The 17,429-nt window shown below is 35.5% G+C and overlaps 1 protein-coding gene across 2 annotated transcripts in view; it reads right to left on the bottom strand.

Moving 5' to 3' along the window:
- Window positions 1-17,429, bottom strand: part of Stag1 (STAG1 cohesin complex component) — a 362,710-nt gene that overhangs the window by 103,475 nt on the left and 241,806 nt on the right. For both annotated transcript variants that reach the window (XM_076867213.2, XM_076867214.2), the window contains one exon: window positions 2,800-2,923. In XM_076867213.2, the coding sequence (XP_076723328.1) occupies window positions 2,800-2,923 (124 nt within the window). The remainder of the gene's footprint in view (window positions 1-2,799; window positions 2,924-17,429) is intronic.

The raw sequence follows: 17,429 nt of genomic DNA, 5'->3' as shown, positions 1-17,429 counted from the left end.
AGAATACTCTACTGTGGGAAAAGGGGAAAGAACTGGGATGGTAGTGGTGGGGAATAAAAGTGCAAAACTTTAATCCAATCCTACAAAAAAGACTGTCTTGTTGAATATAGGAGTGTGTGTATGTATGATGAGTGTGCACCGTATAATTCTACATTCTCGTAGTGAAGTAAAATCTAGTTGGATTAACTTGAGGTGGACTTAGATGCAAAGGTTCCAATTCCACATAGGGAGTAAACACAAAACAAAACAAACAGAATCTAGCTTGGGATTTATTACTGCAAAGAAAAGGATGTTAAAATAGTTACAGAAGATATATATTCGGGGGAAAAAACTACATATTAATTAGATTTTCCTTCAAATGATGAGCTGGGGACAGGGAGAGGTAAGAATCTCTTTTTATCATCAATTAAAAAAAGATAGGCATGGGAGGTGCATGATTGTAATCCCAGCTACTGAGGAGGCTAAAGCATGAGGATCATTAGTTCCAGGACAGCTTAGGCAACTTATGAGATATTGTTTCAAGATAAAAAATTAGATGGGACCAGGGTTGTGGCTCAGTGGTAGACAGCTTGCCTAGCATGCATAAAGCACTGGGTTCGTTCCCTAACACCACATAAAAATAAACATATAAAATAAAGGTAATGTGCCCATCTACAACTAATATGTGTGTGTGTGTGTGTGTGTGTATGTATATATATATATAATTAAAACAAATAAATAAATAATTAGAAAGGGCTGGGGATATAGTTTAATGGTGAAGTGCCCCTAGGCTCAATCCCAGTATAAATAAATAAATAAATATTTTAAGAATATAATTGAATTTTATTTTAAATATTTATTTTTTTAGTTGTAAATACAATACCTTTATTCCACTCGTTTATTTTTATGTGGTGCTGAGGATGAAACCCAGGGCCCCGCATGTGCTAGATGAGTTTTTTACCACTGAGCAACAACCCCAGTCCTTATAATTGCATTTTTTTTTTTTTTTTAAATAGAGAGGGAGAGAGAGAGAGAGAATTTCAATATTTATTTTTTTAGTTTTCGGTGGACACAACATCTTTGTATGTGGTGCTGAGGATCGAACCGGGGCTGCACGCACGCCAGGCGAGTGTGCTACCGCTTGAGCCACATCCCCAGCCCCTTATAATTGCATTTTAAAAAATAAAATGGCTTCTGGGCTGGGGTTGTAGCTCATTGGTAGAGCACTTGCCTAGCATGTGTGAGGTAATGGGTTTGATCCTCAGCACCACATAAAAATAAATAAAGGTATATATAAAAAAGGCTTCTGATAGCTATTATGCTAACACAATGATTTAAATTGTTATAAAATTTCTATGCTGCTGCTTGGCACAGTGGTACATGCTCACAATCCCAGCTACTTGAGAGGCTAAGGCAGGAGGATCTCAAGTTCAAGGTCAGACTGGATGTCTTAAAGAGAGCCTATCCCAAAGTAAAAAAAAAAAAAAAAAAAAAGGATAAGTTAGTAGTAGAGCAACTGCCTACCATGGGTATTGCCCTAGGTAAACAATATGCAGTATTGGGGGGTGGGGTGGAGGGATAGGGGTGGATCTTCATGTTTATGAATACCTGGCAGTTTGAGCTATAGAATGTCAGGGTTTTTTGTTGTTGTTGTTGTTGTTTACTTTTTTAATAAAAATTTCCATAGTTTTTTCTTCTTACCCTTGGTTATTTTGAGGATTACTTATTCAGGACTTGATATGGGATTCATGTCAAAGTCAGACCCTTTCTAAGAGATTAGAAGTAGAAATACATTTTTAGACCAAGTATTCTAGATTTCAACAAATCTATTTAACTCTTTTAAAGCACTCTAATGTGATAAAACCCTGGAGAATTCAAAACATGAATGTTACTTAGTTTTTAGCCAGGGGCAGTGATGCACACTTTTATTCCCAGCAACCTGTGAGGCTGAGGCAGGAGGATCACAATTTTTAAAAAAAAAATTCCTTCCTTCATTCATTTATTTTTGGTGTGGTGCTGGGGATTGAACCCAGGGCCTTATGCATGCTAGACAAGCACTCTATCAACTGAGCTATGCCACCAGCCCTTATTTATTTATTTTTATGTGGTGCTGAGGATCGAACCCAGTGCCTCGCCTGTGCTAGGCAAGCAGTCTACCGCTGAGCCATAACCCAAGCCCCAGAGGACCGCAAATTTAAATCAAGCCTGCAACTTAGTGATACCCTGTCGCAAAATAAAAAAAATTAAAAAAGGGAATAGAGATGTGGCTCAGAGGTTAAGCGCCCTGGGTTCCATTCCTGGTACAAGGAAAAAAATAATAAAGGTATTTAGTTTTTACATATTAAGAGAGACAAGAAATTTTTTTATTCCAGTAAGAAAAAGAGCTAATTATCTTCTTGGGATATGATATGAATTCTCTTGTAAATTCAGATATAACAGGTCATTTTGATTTAAGATAGCATTGCATCTAAATAAGACAAACTCTTTTATATGAGGGCCAATGACTCAAAGTTAAATCACGGTCTTCAAATAAATGTTGAATCATTTTAAATTTAATATTACTACAACTATTTTTTAAAAAATATTTTTTTATTTTTTAATTGTAGTTGAACACAATACCTTTATTTTATTTATTTATTTTTATGTGGTGTTGAGGATCGAACCCAGGGCCTCACCCGTGCTAGGCAACAGCTCTACCGCTAAGCCACAACCCCAGCCCCATTACTACAACTTTTAAAAAATCAACTACTGCAATTTTGATTCTTAGCATGCTAGTACTGATACGAGCATCTATTCTAAAGCTTTGAAGATATTACTTACCCTGTCATGAAGAGTCCAGCCAACATATTTCAGGTAACTGTCATTTAGAAAGGCATCACTATACATTTTCATCCATACTCCAATCTCTTCAATACAAATAGCTCTAATCTCAGCAATAGCATCTCTAGAGCAGAAAATTAAAAAAAAAAGAAATCTCTAATTAATATCCAAAGCTGAAATGTATTCTTAGTCACTTTCAACAAGCAGCAAATATAATTTGTATTTGTATCTGAGCTCTCAAAGCCCTCCAACTAAAATATCTTGTTTTTATAAAATATAGTTTCTGTGAAATATGAAGACACCTTATTTTGGTCTAAGTGCTCTGTTTTCATTGGGATGGGTAATGACGTTTAGAACTTTCTGAGAACCTCACAATTATAAATATAGAGCCAACAAAGATGTTAAATCTCCTAAGAAAACCAAAGTGTCAAAATCCAAGTACAGAATAATGTATAGGTCAAAAAGTGTTTCTCTAAAGAATTGTTAATCTTTATAACCTACCACATGTCTAACGAACTAAAAGAAAATTTTTATGACCAAGAAATAAATTAGTTATATATCAATGGGAAAATGATGTAAAAGCCAAAATTATTTAAAAATGTGCAACAGTCTACAAAATCTAAATCATGAAGTAATTTATTGTAAATTAAACTATACATTGTATAATTATCCTACACATGTGTAGAATGAAGTTTCTCTCTTCCTTCAAATCATGGGTCTTTAATCTTTTATTTATTTATTTATTTTTGATGGTGCTGGGGATTGAACCCAGGGCCTTAAATGTGAGTTAAGCACTCTACTAAATGAGCTATATCCTCAGCTCTGGTCTTTCATCTTTAGTTAATTTGTTTTTTAGGCTGAGGAATTGGGAATAATAATCTACTTTTGTTAAAATGAGACCAATCTTGGTGAATATATTATGAAGTCGTAGAAGAACAACTCCAAATGTCAGGATTTTGGCTCACTGCCCAGATGGCTCTTCACCTCACTGTAAGCACTTAATATAATACTTCTGGGATGATTTTCCTACTTTAAGATCTATGAATCATGAACAAATACAATGCTAACACTTTTCCTTCACTGTTCGCCAGGTTATAGCTCTAGCTTTAAAAAAAAAAAAATACTGAGGATAATATGGTGAATCCTAATTTTCTTCTGTAAATCAATCTTCAAGGTTTCTAATTTACCACATGCAAATAATTATAAAATAATTTAATTATCTAATTTACACAAGGCAATAATCTGTCATTTTAATGGAAAATTAAGCACACTGGTTTCTCTTTTGTAATTAAATGAATGGTAGAATTCTAATATTTCATTCCTCGCTCATATAAATTCCAGTTCCTTCTAGAGCATTCTCTTGCCTCAGAATAAAAATGGGGGAAAATTTCTCTTCCCAAACCATACTACTATTCTCAAATTTTAGTGTCCCTACACTTTTTTTGTAGTTGTAGATGGACAGTATGCCTTTAATTAATTAATTAATTAATTTTTTAAATGGATTTTTAAAATATTTATTTTTTTAGGTGTAGATGGACATAACACAATGCCTCTATTATGTGGTGCTGAGGGTCGAACCGGGGTCCCACTCGTGCTAGGTGAGTGTTCTACCGCTGAGCCACAATCCCAGCCATATTTTATTTATTTTTATGTGGTACTAATGATCCAATCCAGTGTCACATACATGCCAGGCAAGAGCTCTGCCACTGGGTTATAGCCCCAGCCCCAGTTTCTCTACACTTTTGATAATATCTATTTCTCATGGAGAGGTTCTGTAGCATAGTGGATAAACAGCACAGGTTCTGGAGCAAAACATTCTGAGTTCAAATCCTGATTCTGCTATTTACTAGTTGTGTGACCTTAGACAAGTTACTTTCTTAGGTTTCCTTACCTATAAAACCTCTTTCTTAGGTATTCTTTAAAAATATTATAAAATAGTGATAATAATAAAACCTAACAGTGTTATTAAAGAATGAAATCATAAGTAAAATACTCCTAATAAACTTTCTATAAATGTAAGCCATTATAATCTCTCAAATATCTAAGTCCTGGGGCTGGGGATGTGGCTCAAGCGGTAGCGCGCTCGCCTGGCATGCGTGCGGCCCGGGTTCGATCCTCAGCACCACATACAAAGATGTTGTGTCCGCCAAAAAAAAAAAAAAAACTGAAAAATAAATATTAAAAAAATCCTCTCTCTCTCCCTCTCTCTCATTCTTTCTTAAAAAAAAAAAAAAAAATCTAAGTCTTATCCATCTAGACTCCAGAAGACAATGCAGTACAAAAAGTAGCATTAGTCAGGAGTGGTGGAACACATGTATAATCCCAATAGCTTGGGAAGCTGAAGCAAGAGGATTACAAATTTTAGGCCAGCCTCAGAAACTCAGTGAGGCTCCAAGCAATTTAGTGATACTTTCTCAAAATAAAACATAAAAAGGGCTGGGGATGTGACTCAGTGTAAAAGTGTGCCTGGGTTCAATCCCCAGTAGCTCCCCAATAATGACTTTACCACAAATATGAGATGATGCACCTACTCTACTCTGAAACATGAAAGGCTCAAGAAAATTGCTTTTTTCTTAAACCAAAAAATTTTAGACATAAAAAGGTATAGAAACAATATAATAACCATGTATCCACTGCTCAACAAAGAAACAAATATTACAGGTAAAACTTTCTAAATATTTCTTACTAATGAAACTCCCTACATAAGAGTAAATAACTATTCTTGATTTAGTGAATATCATTCCTATCTATATTTTTGTTTTAATCTCATCTACATTGCTTCACATATTTTGAAAGGTCACATAAATATCCTATAGATATTCTTCTCCAACCAGCTTTTTCAAGTCTTACAATTTATACGTATCAACTCATTTTAACTGGTACTCACTGTTCCTATGAATATATTACAAATTATTTATACATCTCTTACTTATAGGCATTTAGGTTGTTTCCAAGTTTTTGCTTTTATTAACAATGACTCCATAAGCATCGATGGACATATCTTCTTGTGCAAATTCATGAAGAGCTTTTCAAACAGTATATCATTATCCATTAGTACATTATCAAATAAATTTAATGAGCTATAACAAATACATAAAAATATATAGGAGAGAAAGTACCACAATGCTTTACATGTTTGTAATGGTTTACATCTTAAAATGTCCCCCGTAGGACAAAATGGTCAAGGCTTGGCTGCCAGTCTGAGACACTATTGTGAAGTGGGGAATTTTTAAGATGTGGGGTCTAGTGGAAGGTCTTAGGGAACATGCTCTTGAAGGGAATATTGGGACCCTGGGCCCTTCCTCACTTTTTTCGCTACTTGGCTGCCATGAGGTGAGCAGTTTCTTCTACCATGTGGCTCCCGATAATTAAGTACTACCTCACCACAGGTCCAAAGGCAACAGGGTCAAGTGATCATAGACTGAAACCTCTGAAACTGTAAGCCAAAATAAACCTTTCCTCCTTTTAAATTGTTTATCTCAGATATTTGTCACAGTGATGGGAATCTGACTAAGATAATATTACTGTAAGGCAGTAAATATTCTCTCTTGAAACGACTATATACCCACTGAAGGACATGGTCAACAACATCTGTAAGACAATGAGTTTATAATTATTAGTTAAATTAACAAGTGAATAGGAATGTACATCTTGAACTTTATTAGATATTTAAAAATCTCTCTGTAAACCAGTGCTTCATACACTTGATTGTATCTTGCTCTTTAATATAGAATTTTGTCTCTGTGAGGTATAGGGTTATATACTTTATTTTCTACAGGGCTATTCAAATAAAAACAAATGATAACAAAGGGGGAAAAAAAAAAACTACCCAAAGAAAACAAAACAGGGACTGGGGCTGTGGCTCAGCGGTAGAGCACACACCTAGTGTGTGTGAGGCGCTGGGTTGGATCCTCAGCACCACATACGAATAAATAAAAAATAAAGGTATTGTGTCCACCCAAAAGTAAAAAAAAAATTTTTTAAAAGAAAACAAAACAATCCCTCTCCAAAACCAAAACACAATTATAAAACATAACTATAAAACACCCAAATCATACATTTTAGCTTTCTCATTCTCTCAGACCCAGTAGTAAACTCCATCAGGAATCCATTTGACTCTTCTGTTATACCACCTTTATAAAAGTCAATCTTACCAAACAAAACCAATAACAACAACACAACACAGCTAAGTCTATTATACAATCTCACGGAAGCAGGAAGAGAACAAAATCAATAGGCATACTAATTAAACTATGGCAACCACAAAGTTTATCAAGTACCCATACACAGAACTCTCCTTTACATTTGGATTTAATTCGAATTACCACTGACACTGGGATTAAGACGGCTATTTCCCACAGGTTAGAGAATAAAAAGGCTTAGCTTTATTTAAGGAAAACAGTCTTATTTAAAACATTTCTTATACTTACCTCTATATCGACTCCTATTCTATTTAATGCTTTGGGTTTTTTGTTTGTTTTTGTTTTTTGTTTTTGTCTTGTGCAGTGTTGGGGACCGAACTAAGGGCCTTGCACATTCAAGGCAAGTACCATGTCACTGAGCCTCTAATGCCTTTTTGTTTCACCAGCTAGACTCCTAAACAACTTATGTTCCTGGAATATAGCTTCTCTGCATGACTGCCAATAACTGGATACAGCATGTCTCCTAGGAATCCCAAGGCTTATTTAGTTCAGATGCCAATCTGATCCTTTTCACCTTAACTTTAAAAGCTCAAATATTTTTCTACAGATCAGCTATTCTTTACATGTGACTGTATTTAATACCACAGAATAGATAGTAAAATTAAAACTCTTTTACGGTGGTTTTTACAGTATGTCCATAAATTCTTTGCAACTATTCTCTGGTGAAGATTAATTTCCTTTTACTCAAGTGTGAGTACACTAAATAACTTACCTCTGATGAATATAATATGGTTAACATGAAGACTTATTACTTCGGAGGCTAAGTAAAAAAGATACTGTGACTTGAGTTTTGTTATCTCTTAAACTACTCTCTATGGGGAAGCCATTAGCCATGTTTTGATCATACTTGGTGTGCCCTATGAAAACTTCCATGGATGAGTAATTGGAGACTTCTGTCAGAGCCATGTGAATAAACCATCTTCGAAGTAGATCCTCCAGTCCTAGTTAAGGTCTCAGTTATCTGCATTCTCAAGTGATGTCTCAATAGCAATTGTTATTTTTTGGATCAATTTTTAACTAATATATAAAAACTCTACATATTAATGGGGTAACAAGTGATACTGATACATGTATATACTGTGTAATATTTAAAACAAGTTAAAACATACCTATGTGATCACTTATCCTTATGGCAAAAAAAGTTTGAATCCTTTCTTTTAACTTTTTGAAATGTACAATATAATATTACCACCAACAGTCACCCTATTATATGATATTAATTGCAATCAATATTGAGAAATCTGAGCCAGAATTACCTAGCTGGAACACTCCCAAATTCTGGACCCACAAAATTATGACAGAATAAATGTTGTTTTATAGTGCCAAGCTTGGTGGTATGGTAAAAAGTATCTAACATTAGTTTTTATTTTGATTAAGGATCCTTATCAAGCTCATTGAAACCTATAGTCTTGTTGTTTGAACCACAAATTAGTTCTCCTTTAGTTCAAATAGCCAGTGTATTAGCACCTACATGTTTGTAGTCATCCCTATGTCTAAAATATTCTAAATTCTATTTTAGGTTACCTATACTGATTTTCACGGTATTGTATCATTGGGGCCTTGAAATAATGACTAAATATGAAAGCAGTACCCTTTACTTGGGAATTTAAACAAAGAACAACAAATAGAAAACTATAATTGCAGGGCAATTACAAAAATCCTTTGTTCTAACACTATTTTATAGCATAAAAAGTGACCATGTATGTTTTTATGAAAAAGTCACCAACTTACTGACCCTCACAGTCTTTTTGGGGAAACATGTCCTTTAATTTAAAGTCTGAACTGTGGATTTTCTTTCTTGGCAGATTGAAATTTAATGACTTTCTGCTTACAAAAAACAAAACAAAACAAACAAAAAACCCCCCAAGAATGAAATCGACTCTACTGGTCTTCTTAAGATAAATGCTTCTTGCACTATTTCGATGGATGCTTTCCTACTAAGGATGTAGAAAAAAATAAAAATTACTGTAAAACAAATTTTTGGGGCTGGGGATGTGGCTCAAGCGGTAGCGTGCTTGCCTGGCATACGTGCGGCCTGGGTTTGATCCTCAGCACCACATACAAACAAAGATGTTGTGTCCGCAGAAAACTAAAAAATAAATATTTTTTTTAAAAAAAAAAAACAACAAATTTTTGGGAAAACTCTTGACTAATATAGAGATACTGACACAATCACTGTTCGTATACAAGGAATCTCATAGGGCTCTAAAATGAGAAATAATTCAGAATGTCAGAAATGGTACACTACCTAAATCACAGCACAAAAAATGAATTCATATTACAGCCAATTTTGTAGATAAGATTTGGTGAGAAAAAATTATATTTTCTACAACAGACCAACTACAGAGGGTTTTCTGTTTTGGTAAGAAGAAGCCTGCAAAGAAAGGAACAGCTGAAGGAGTTTCTGAAAAATAATACTATTTTACACTGTGAATAATAAGTGGACACTAGAGACATAACTTAAAGTAAGATCATTAAAATAAACACTAACTTAAGGAGTGTTGAACATTAGTAGAAGGCATTAAAGGAAACACTGAAGCATGTAAAATGATAGAGGAGAGAAGAGGAAGGTTTCTGAGAAGTAAACTTAACATGTGAAGAGCTAAAACTCTCCAGCTTCCTAATTAAATCTAATTATTTATTTTTTCAGGCTGACCAGAGTTATATATATATTTACAATTTTTTTTCTGTAGTTGTAGATAGATGGGATACCTTTATTTTACTTATTATTATTATTTTTTTAAACGCAGTGCTAAGGATTGAACCCAGTGCACTCCTAGGTAAGTGCTCTGCTGTTGAGCTATAGTCCCTGACCAGAGTTATTTTAAACATAATAAAAATGTAATAGGTTTACAACTATGTTTGTATCTCAGTAGTAGAGCACTTGCCTAGCATATACAATGCCCTGGGTTCAAACCCCAGGCACAGCAAAAGAAAAATAAAAGTAATAGGTTAAATAAATTAAGGCTAGTTTTCCTCTCATTTTTGTTGCATTATTCATTAGTAAAAATAATGACAAAAGGGAGAAAGTCATTGCACCATTTCTCCTATAGAAAACTTGGTGATTATTTACAACCATGCATCAGTCCTCAGAATTTTGCAATAAAGAGAACTTTGGGTATAAATAAGACTAAAAATACATTGTCAAAGACACATTACCACCAGATGTAGTGGTGCATGCTTGTAATCCCAGCAGCTTGGGTGGCTGAGAAAGGAGGATCCCAAATTCAAAGCCAGCCTCAGCAAAAGCGAGGCGCTAAGCAACTCAGTGAGACCTTGTCACTAAATAAAATACAAGATATGGTTGATAATGTGGCTCAGTGGTTGAATGGCCCTGAATTCAATTCCTGGTTATCCCCCACCCGCCCCAAGACATATTGCCTTTAAAAGAAAGATATCTTCTATATTTTAACTATCAAACAGACTTATAGGTTAGGTCAAACATGAACTATAAGTGAGATTAAAGTAATAGAGTGACACTTTGCTCAGAATAAACTATTTGCTTCCAAAGCAAATATTAAAGTAGGTGATAAAACATTTGTAAGACGATTCATACAAATTAATCATTCAATCAGAAGATTCTAATTTTTTTAAGTAATTTTAAAAAATATTGGTTATATCACTAGTACTATTTCTCTACAATCTTCTTTTCAAATTCCCTTCTTAGGGACTGATGAAGGGCACAATGGCACACACACCCATATCACAAATTCAAGGTCAGCCTCAACAACTTAGCAAGACCCTGTCTCATAATAAAAAATAAAAAGAACTGGAAGTGTGTTTTGGTGGTAAAGCATCCCAGGACCAAAAAATCAAAAAAATAAAAAATAAAAAAGGACTGATGAAATCAAAAGCATCTTTCTATATCTCGTATCCTTTTATAATGTGATTTTAGTTAAATTCCAAAGTATTATATTCCAATTAACTATCTCTTCAACATTCTAAAGGCCATCCTATTCATTAAATATAAATCTGTAAATAACTTTTTCATAGTATTTTAAATGGAGGTTTTTCACAACCACTTGTTCTTACTCTGAGCCACTTACTTGATGAAGCAAGTGCGTCATCTAGTCTGTACAATTCTCACACTGTAGATTAAATGAATTTCAGTCAGATTATTTTTCATGTCTTATAAATTAATAATAGACTAGCATAATACAATTGAAATTCATCTTTTGACATTAGGGTTGGTGGGTGGAACACAAGGTGTTAAAGTGCCACCTCTCATAGCACCCACTATTTCAAGTATATAAATGCAATAACATCATACTTTTGTCAATAAAGAAAACTGAATGATACTTCTGGAAAATTAATGGCTGATATCCATAGCATACTGTTCATATCTGGGAGGTAGATTATATTGTCAACTATACTGGCACTTGTTTTGAATGGCTGAATTTTTTATATATCAATAGTAAGCTAAAACAGATCTAATACAAATTGATATAAGGTCTGATAAAATAAATACAAATCAGTTAAAGTTAACACCATGAAATTAAAGAATTCTTGTTTATATGAGAATAATAGGCTGAAAGCTTTGGCAAGACTCAGTAAAAATCAATCATTAAATAGTAAATGCTGTTTTATTTGGTGTTACAGATTCAGGGAAATCATAAAAAGACAGTGATCCCTGACAAGGGATAACACAAGGTAAGCCTTAAAATTGGACCAGTTCTATACATGCCAGGCAGCATAGTAAGCAGGGAAACCTAACCAGAGCTAGGTCATAATAGAGTGGAGAAGGAGCTGGAACTTCAGCAAGGCCAAGGTGATTATACGATATAAGGCGCAGGATCAAAAGGGACAGCTAAACAGAAACAGAAGTTTCTAAAAATCTGCAAAAGAACCCTATGGTCTCTTTAGCTGAGTAGTAGAGAGTGTATATGTGAAGAAACCACCCTAGGATGGAGAAAAAATAGAAGGACCAGAAAAAATGAGCAGGGGGGCAAAAATACATGGCTAGAAAGTTTGTGTTCTGATAGGCCAGGGTGGGAACATCTTATAATTCACAGGAGACAGAATAGAGTACAAAATTTATTATCTAAATACTGGAGAGAAAATTAGTTTTAGACTAAATGCTCTTCCAGTCCACTTAACAAACCTTAAAAGTAGGTATGAAAAGATTAAACATAACTGTGTCCAAGAAAAAAAGTACAAGTAATATTTGTAATAATATAAAACTATCCGAAACAGAAAGAAAAACCCAACATGTCAGGCATTCAATAAAAAATACAAGTCCTGAAAGGAAAGAGAAAAATGAAAAAAAGTACCTACATGTTCAAGAAGCTACAGAAAACCATAATATGTTAAGGAAAGACAATAAGAAAGAAAAGGAAGATCACAAACATAACAAAGAATACCATAACAGAACAGTGTAAAAACAACCAGTAGGAGAAACACCTAAAAGGTAACCAAAGTAAAAAGAAATTAACTACAAAGGATGCAAGAAAAGAATGACAGGAGACTTCCTTTTAAAGGTGGCATTAAGGCAATACAGAAACAGTGAATCTATTACTTTAAAGAATTAAAAACACAAAAAAAGAACTTCAAAATTTAACCTAGATTTCCATACCAAGAGGCAAAATATTCAGACATGGAGGTAGGATAACAGAAGAATGAAAATTCTTCTTCACTCCTTGCAGGGGGCGTATACATGGTGGAGGTTGTTGCCAGGTGTGATGGCACACTCCTGTAATCCAAATAATTCTGAAGACTGAGGCCAGAGGATCAAAAGTTCAAAGCCAGCTTTAGCAACTAAGCAAGATCCTTTTTCAAAATAAATATCAAAAAGAGCTCGGGGTCAGGGATGATGGGGTTGTGGCAAAGTGGAAGAGCGCTTGCCTTGCATGTGTGAGGCACTGGGTTCGATCCTCAGCACCACATAAAAATAAATAAAAATATTGTGTCCAACTACAAGTAAAAAAAATATATATATTAAAAACAACAACAACAATAAAACCCAATACCACCCCACTCCCAACTTTGGTCCTCTGGAAATCAGTTAAGAAAAAAAAAAAGGCAAAAACATTTACTTATAAAAAGTTAGTGAACTTAGGATAAGAAGAATGAATGCCTATGGCATTCTGGCATGAAACTGATTTCTTCAAAAATCCTAAGATAGAGTAGATTGCCAAGGTTGAGCATGCCTATGAACACCATCAGCTTTGATGCTCAGGGAGCTGATTTGTTGGAATCCAAGCACTAAATACTCATATGCACAGAAGAAGGCAACTTAAAAGAATACATTCTATAAGAAAATAAGTGTGGGGAAACCCCACCCCCAGTAGAAAAACAAAAAACAAAACAACAAAGTATGGCCCATACTCGGGATCTGAAACACTGTTGGACTCTGTGGGCCCACATGTCAAATACCAAGAATCTTCTCTTTTGATCATAATAAGGATTGATGAGACATAGGTCTCAAGAAAGCTAGGCAAACTGGGTGTGGTGGCACATGCCTGTAATCCTAAAAGCTCAGGAGACCGAGACCTTAAGTAACACAGTGAGACCCTGTCTCACAATAAAAAAAAAAAAAAAGTAAAAAGGGCTGGGGATAGAACTAAGTAGTAAAGTGAACCCTGTGTTCAATCCCCAGTACCAAAAGCAGAATGCTAGGTAAGCACTCTACCACTAAGCGAACATGCCCAGCCTTACTAAAGACAATTTAAAGTGGCTCTAACAAATAAAACCAAAGAATTAAAGGAAAGCATATCTGAAGAATTAAATAAAACATTATGAAAATAAATTAACAATAAATCAGGAAAAAAGAAATGCATCAAAAATATACAACTGCAAAGGAGAAGGATGCCCATTCTTTCATCACATTTGCAACATAGTACTAGAAATCCTAGCCAGAGCAATTAGGTAAGAAAAAGAAATAAAGGGCATACAAAGTGGAAAGTCATCATCAAATTGTCACTGTTTGCAAATGACCTGATCTTATATATTTAAAAAACAAAAACAAAAAACACCCAGACTCTCTGCCAGAAAACAATTACAAGTAGTAAATTAACTCATCAAGTTGAAGGACACAAAATCAACCTTAAACACACACACACACACACACACACACACACACACACACACACCCTTCAGCAGCACTGTTATACATCAATAGCATCAAAATTACCTGAAATAAGAATCAAGACAGCAATCCATACACCAAAGTACAAATGACATTTTTCACAGAACTAAAAAAAAAAAAAAAAAAAAAAAAAAAAAAAAAAAAAAAATACTAAAATTTATATGGGTTCATAAAATACCCCCAATAGCCAAAGCAACCTTGGGAAAAAACAAAAATACAGGAGGCATTATACTACTTCACTTCAAAATATACTACAAAGCTGCTGGGCATGGTGACAGATGCCTATAATCCCAGTGACTTGGGAGGTGAAGGCAGGAGGACTGCAAGTTCAAGGCCAGCTTCAGCAATATAGCAAAACCCTATCTCAAACTTTAAATAAACAGCCTCAGCAATATAGAAAGACACTATCTCAAACTTTAAATAAACAAACAAACAAACAATAAATGAATAAAAGGGGATGGGGATGCAGCTCAGTGGTTACCTATGGCACTTGGGATCAATCCCCAGTACCCCTCTTCGCCCAAATACTACAAAGTAATGAAAACATCCTGGGATTGGCAAAAAAGAGACATATAGACCAACGGAACAAAAAAGATTAGAAGTAAACACAAGCATATATAGCCAACTGACTTTTGAGAAAGATATGAAAAACACACATGGGAGAATAAATCGTGTTTTAAATAAATGATGCTGGGAAAATTGGGTATCCACATGCAGAAGAATAAAATGAGACCTCATTTCAAGAATCAACTGTACATGGACTAAAGATTTACGTAAGATCTGAAATTCTGAAACCACTAAAAGAAAACAGGAAAAATCCTTCAGGATACTGCTATGGCCAAGGATATTTTTAAGAAGACCACACACACACACACACACACACACACACACAAATAAAAACAAAGCAAAACAAAACAAAAAACAACAGAAATAGTATAGGAAACAAAAGCATAAAAAAAAAAAAAAAAAAAGGTATCTTATTAAACTACTAAATGTCTGTACAGCAAAAGAAGCAATAAAGAGTGAAGGTCTTAAAGAATGGGAACTGAATAAGTTTAACACTGACCATGTTTTTGTGCCTGGTTTATTCCACTTAAAATGCCCTTGAGGCTTATCCATGTTTTCACAAATGATACAATTTCATCCTTTTTTTTTTTTTTTTTTTTTAATATATACACACACCACATTTTCTCTATCCATTATTCTGTTAATGGACACTTGGGGATGGCTCCATATTTTGGATATTGTAAATACTGCTGCAATCAATGGGGGCATAGCTGTCTTCTTGACCCAGTGATTTCATTTCTGTTGGATGTATAACCATTAGTATACTGGATTACTAGATTATATGGTACTTCTTTTTTTTTTCTTTTTTTTTTTTTTAACTTTGGAGGAATCTGCCTAATTTTTTCCTTAGTGACTATACTAATTTACATTCATAACAATAACATATGAATTCCCTTTTCTCCAAGTTCTCACAAGTTTGTTATCTTTTTGATAATAGCCATTCTAACGAGGGTGAGATGATACCTCATTGTGCTTTTGCTTTGTATTTCCTAGATGGCTATCGATATTAAGATCAGAAATAAGTACTTTTTCCCTGTGAATTACTGTACTGGAGAGTACAGCCAGTACAAAAGGAAAAAATAAAGGTGACGTCACCAAGATGATTGACAAAACAAGAGATGCCAGACTTCTATCCACAGGAAGAGCCAAATGAAGAAAAAAGAATAGCTATTTCACTGGAGTATTTCTGTGGGGACATGAAAGAGACAATAGGGATTATGAGGATACACGCACGATGGCCTTTTAAAGAAGGCAACTAAGCAATCAGCATATACTTTTTCACCCTGTCTTTTGAGATTGGCCTCTAATCAAGACACTCAGCATGGAAGTAAGAGGCTCCTAGCAGTCCCTATTCACTTCAGACGCCTGAATCATTTGCTGTTAGATGAGTCTTCAGTCTTCTGAGATCATGAGCATCGTTTGGGGAGCTACTGGGTTACCATACTACTGCACTATCCCCAGAAAAAGAGCCCAGCCCACACTATGCCCATTCTACCACAGGTTCCTACTACAGAGTACCACATTAAGACACTGTCCACCTAGGAATCCGTATAGCAGCCAGGCAGTTTCTCCTAGCCAACTCAGCCTTCTGAACTAGCTGCCCAGTTTCATATGGCCCTGGGAAGCACCTAGGCAGCCTACCTTGAGGACATGGCCAACTGAGGTCCCTTTAAAACAGTCAGGCGAGTCATTTTTAGAAGCACAACCTGTTGATGAACTGGAAAGCAGGTTCCCTTGGTGACACACACAACCCTGGGAGGCAGGTGGGCAGACTAGCTTAGTTACCAGTAAATTCCTCAGTGCTGAATGGATGTACTTCAGCCATCTGGGGTGGCCTGGCCCCCATTGCATTTGCCTGGACCTACTGGTTCAATCCCAACCCCATGAGCCTTCAAGAAGCGACAGGTGCTATGCCTTTGCTACTGGTCCAGCCAAGCAAACATCAGATCACATATGTGGGAATCCTGGGTGAACTGGGTGATTCCAGGAGAAATCATATAGGCATAGAAAGCATGCACCATAAAACAGAAGAAGCCACCTGAGGCCTAGCAGTGCTGAACACAACCTAGAAACTGGCTACAGCTGCTACACACTAGCACTATTCAGTTCCTACCAAAGCTGTCCCCTCTTCAGTAGCTGACAGAAGCATCCTGTAGTGCCACAGCACAGTGCATGCCCTAAGAGCAGCCTGTTTATGCAACCCCAAAGCTGTCAATAGTAGACTCAGGCTCAACCATGCTTGTGTCCCAGCCACAGGCGTCTACTCTGCACCTCCTGCAAGTTACTCAGTGCCACTATGGATGGGACCCTGCACTACAGCCCAGGGTTGCCACACTCTGTGCATCTTGAAATCTACACAGGTAAGCTCAGTCCAGTTGACAGTTCTGGGTGCAGGAAACACTTTTATAGGCCGGCACATAAGACTGCAATCCCATCCAGGAAGAGACCTGGATGCTAAACTATAGACAATTAGGGGTTCTTTCTCTCACCCTCCAGAAAGCCATAGGCACGCCCAGCATACCAAACAACAGAGGGAGCAGAATAGACTTGCATCAGAGGTGGGCTAGAGAAGTTATTATTTCCACATCCAGAGAAACTTACAGGCAAACTAGGAGGTGAGGGCATTTACTAAGCCTGCCAAAACCCAATGAAATTCAAATCCAGAAGGCCCAATAAGAAATCTCTCCATCTCAATTATTTTAGTAAGAAATAATTTAAAAATAGTTTTTTATTTCACAGATATTATTTTTATATTGATTTGCTAGGTTTCTCCCTAT

The sequence above is a fragment of the Callospermophilus lateralis genome, chromosome 10, assembly GCF_048772815.1.
Source record: "Callospermophilus lateralis isolate mCalLat2 chromosome 10, mCalLat2.hap1, whole genome shotgun sequence".
NCBI classification, from domain to species: domain Eukaryota; kingdom Metazoa; phylum Chordata; class Mammalia; order Rodentia; family Sciuridae; genus Callospermophilus; species Callospermophilus lateralis.
This window is presented reverse-complemented; position numbering and strand designations above follow the sequence as displayed.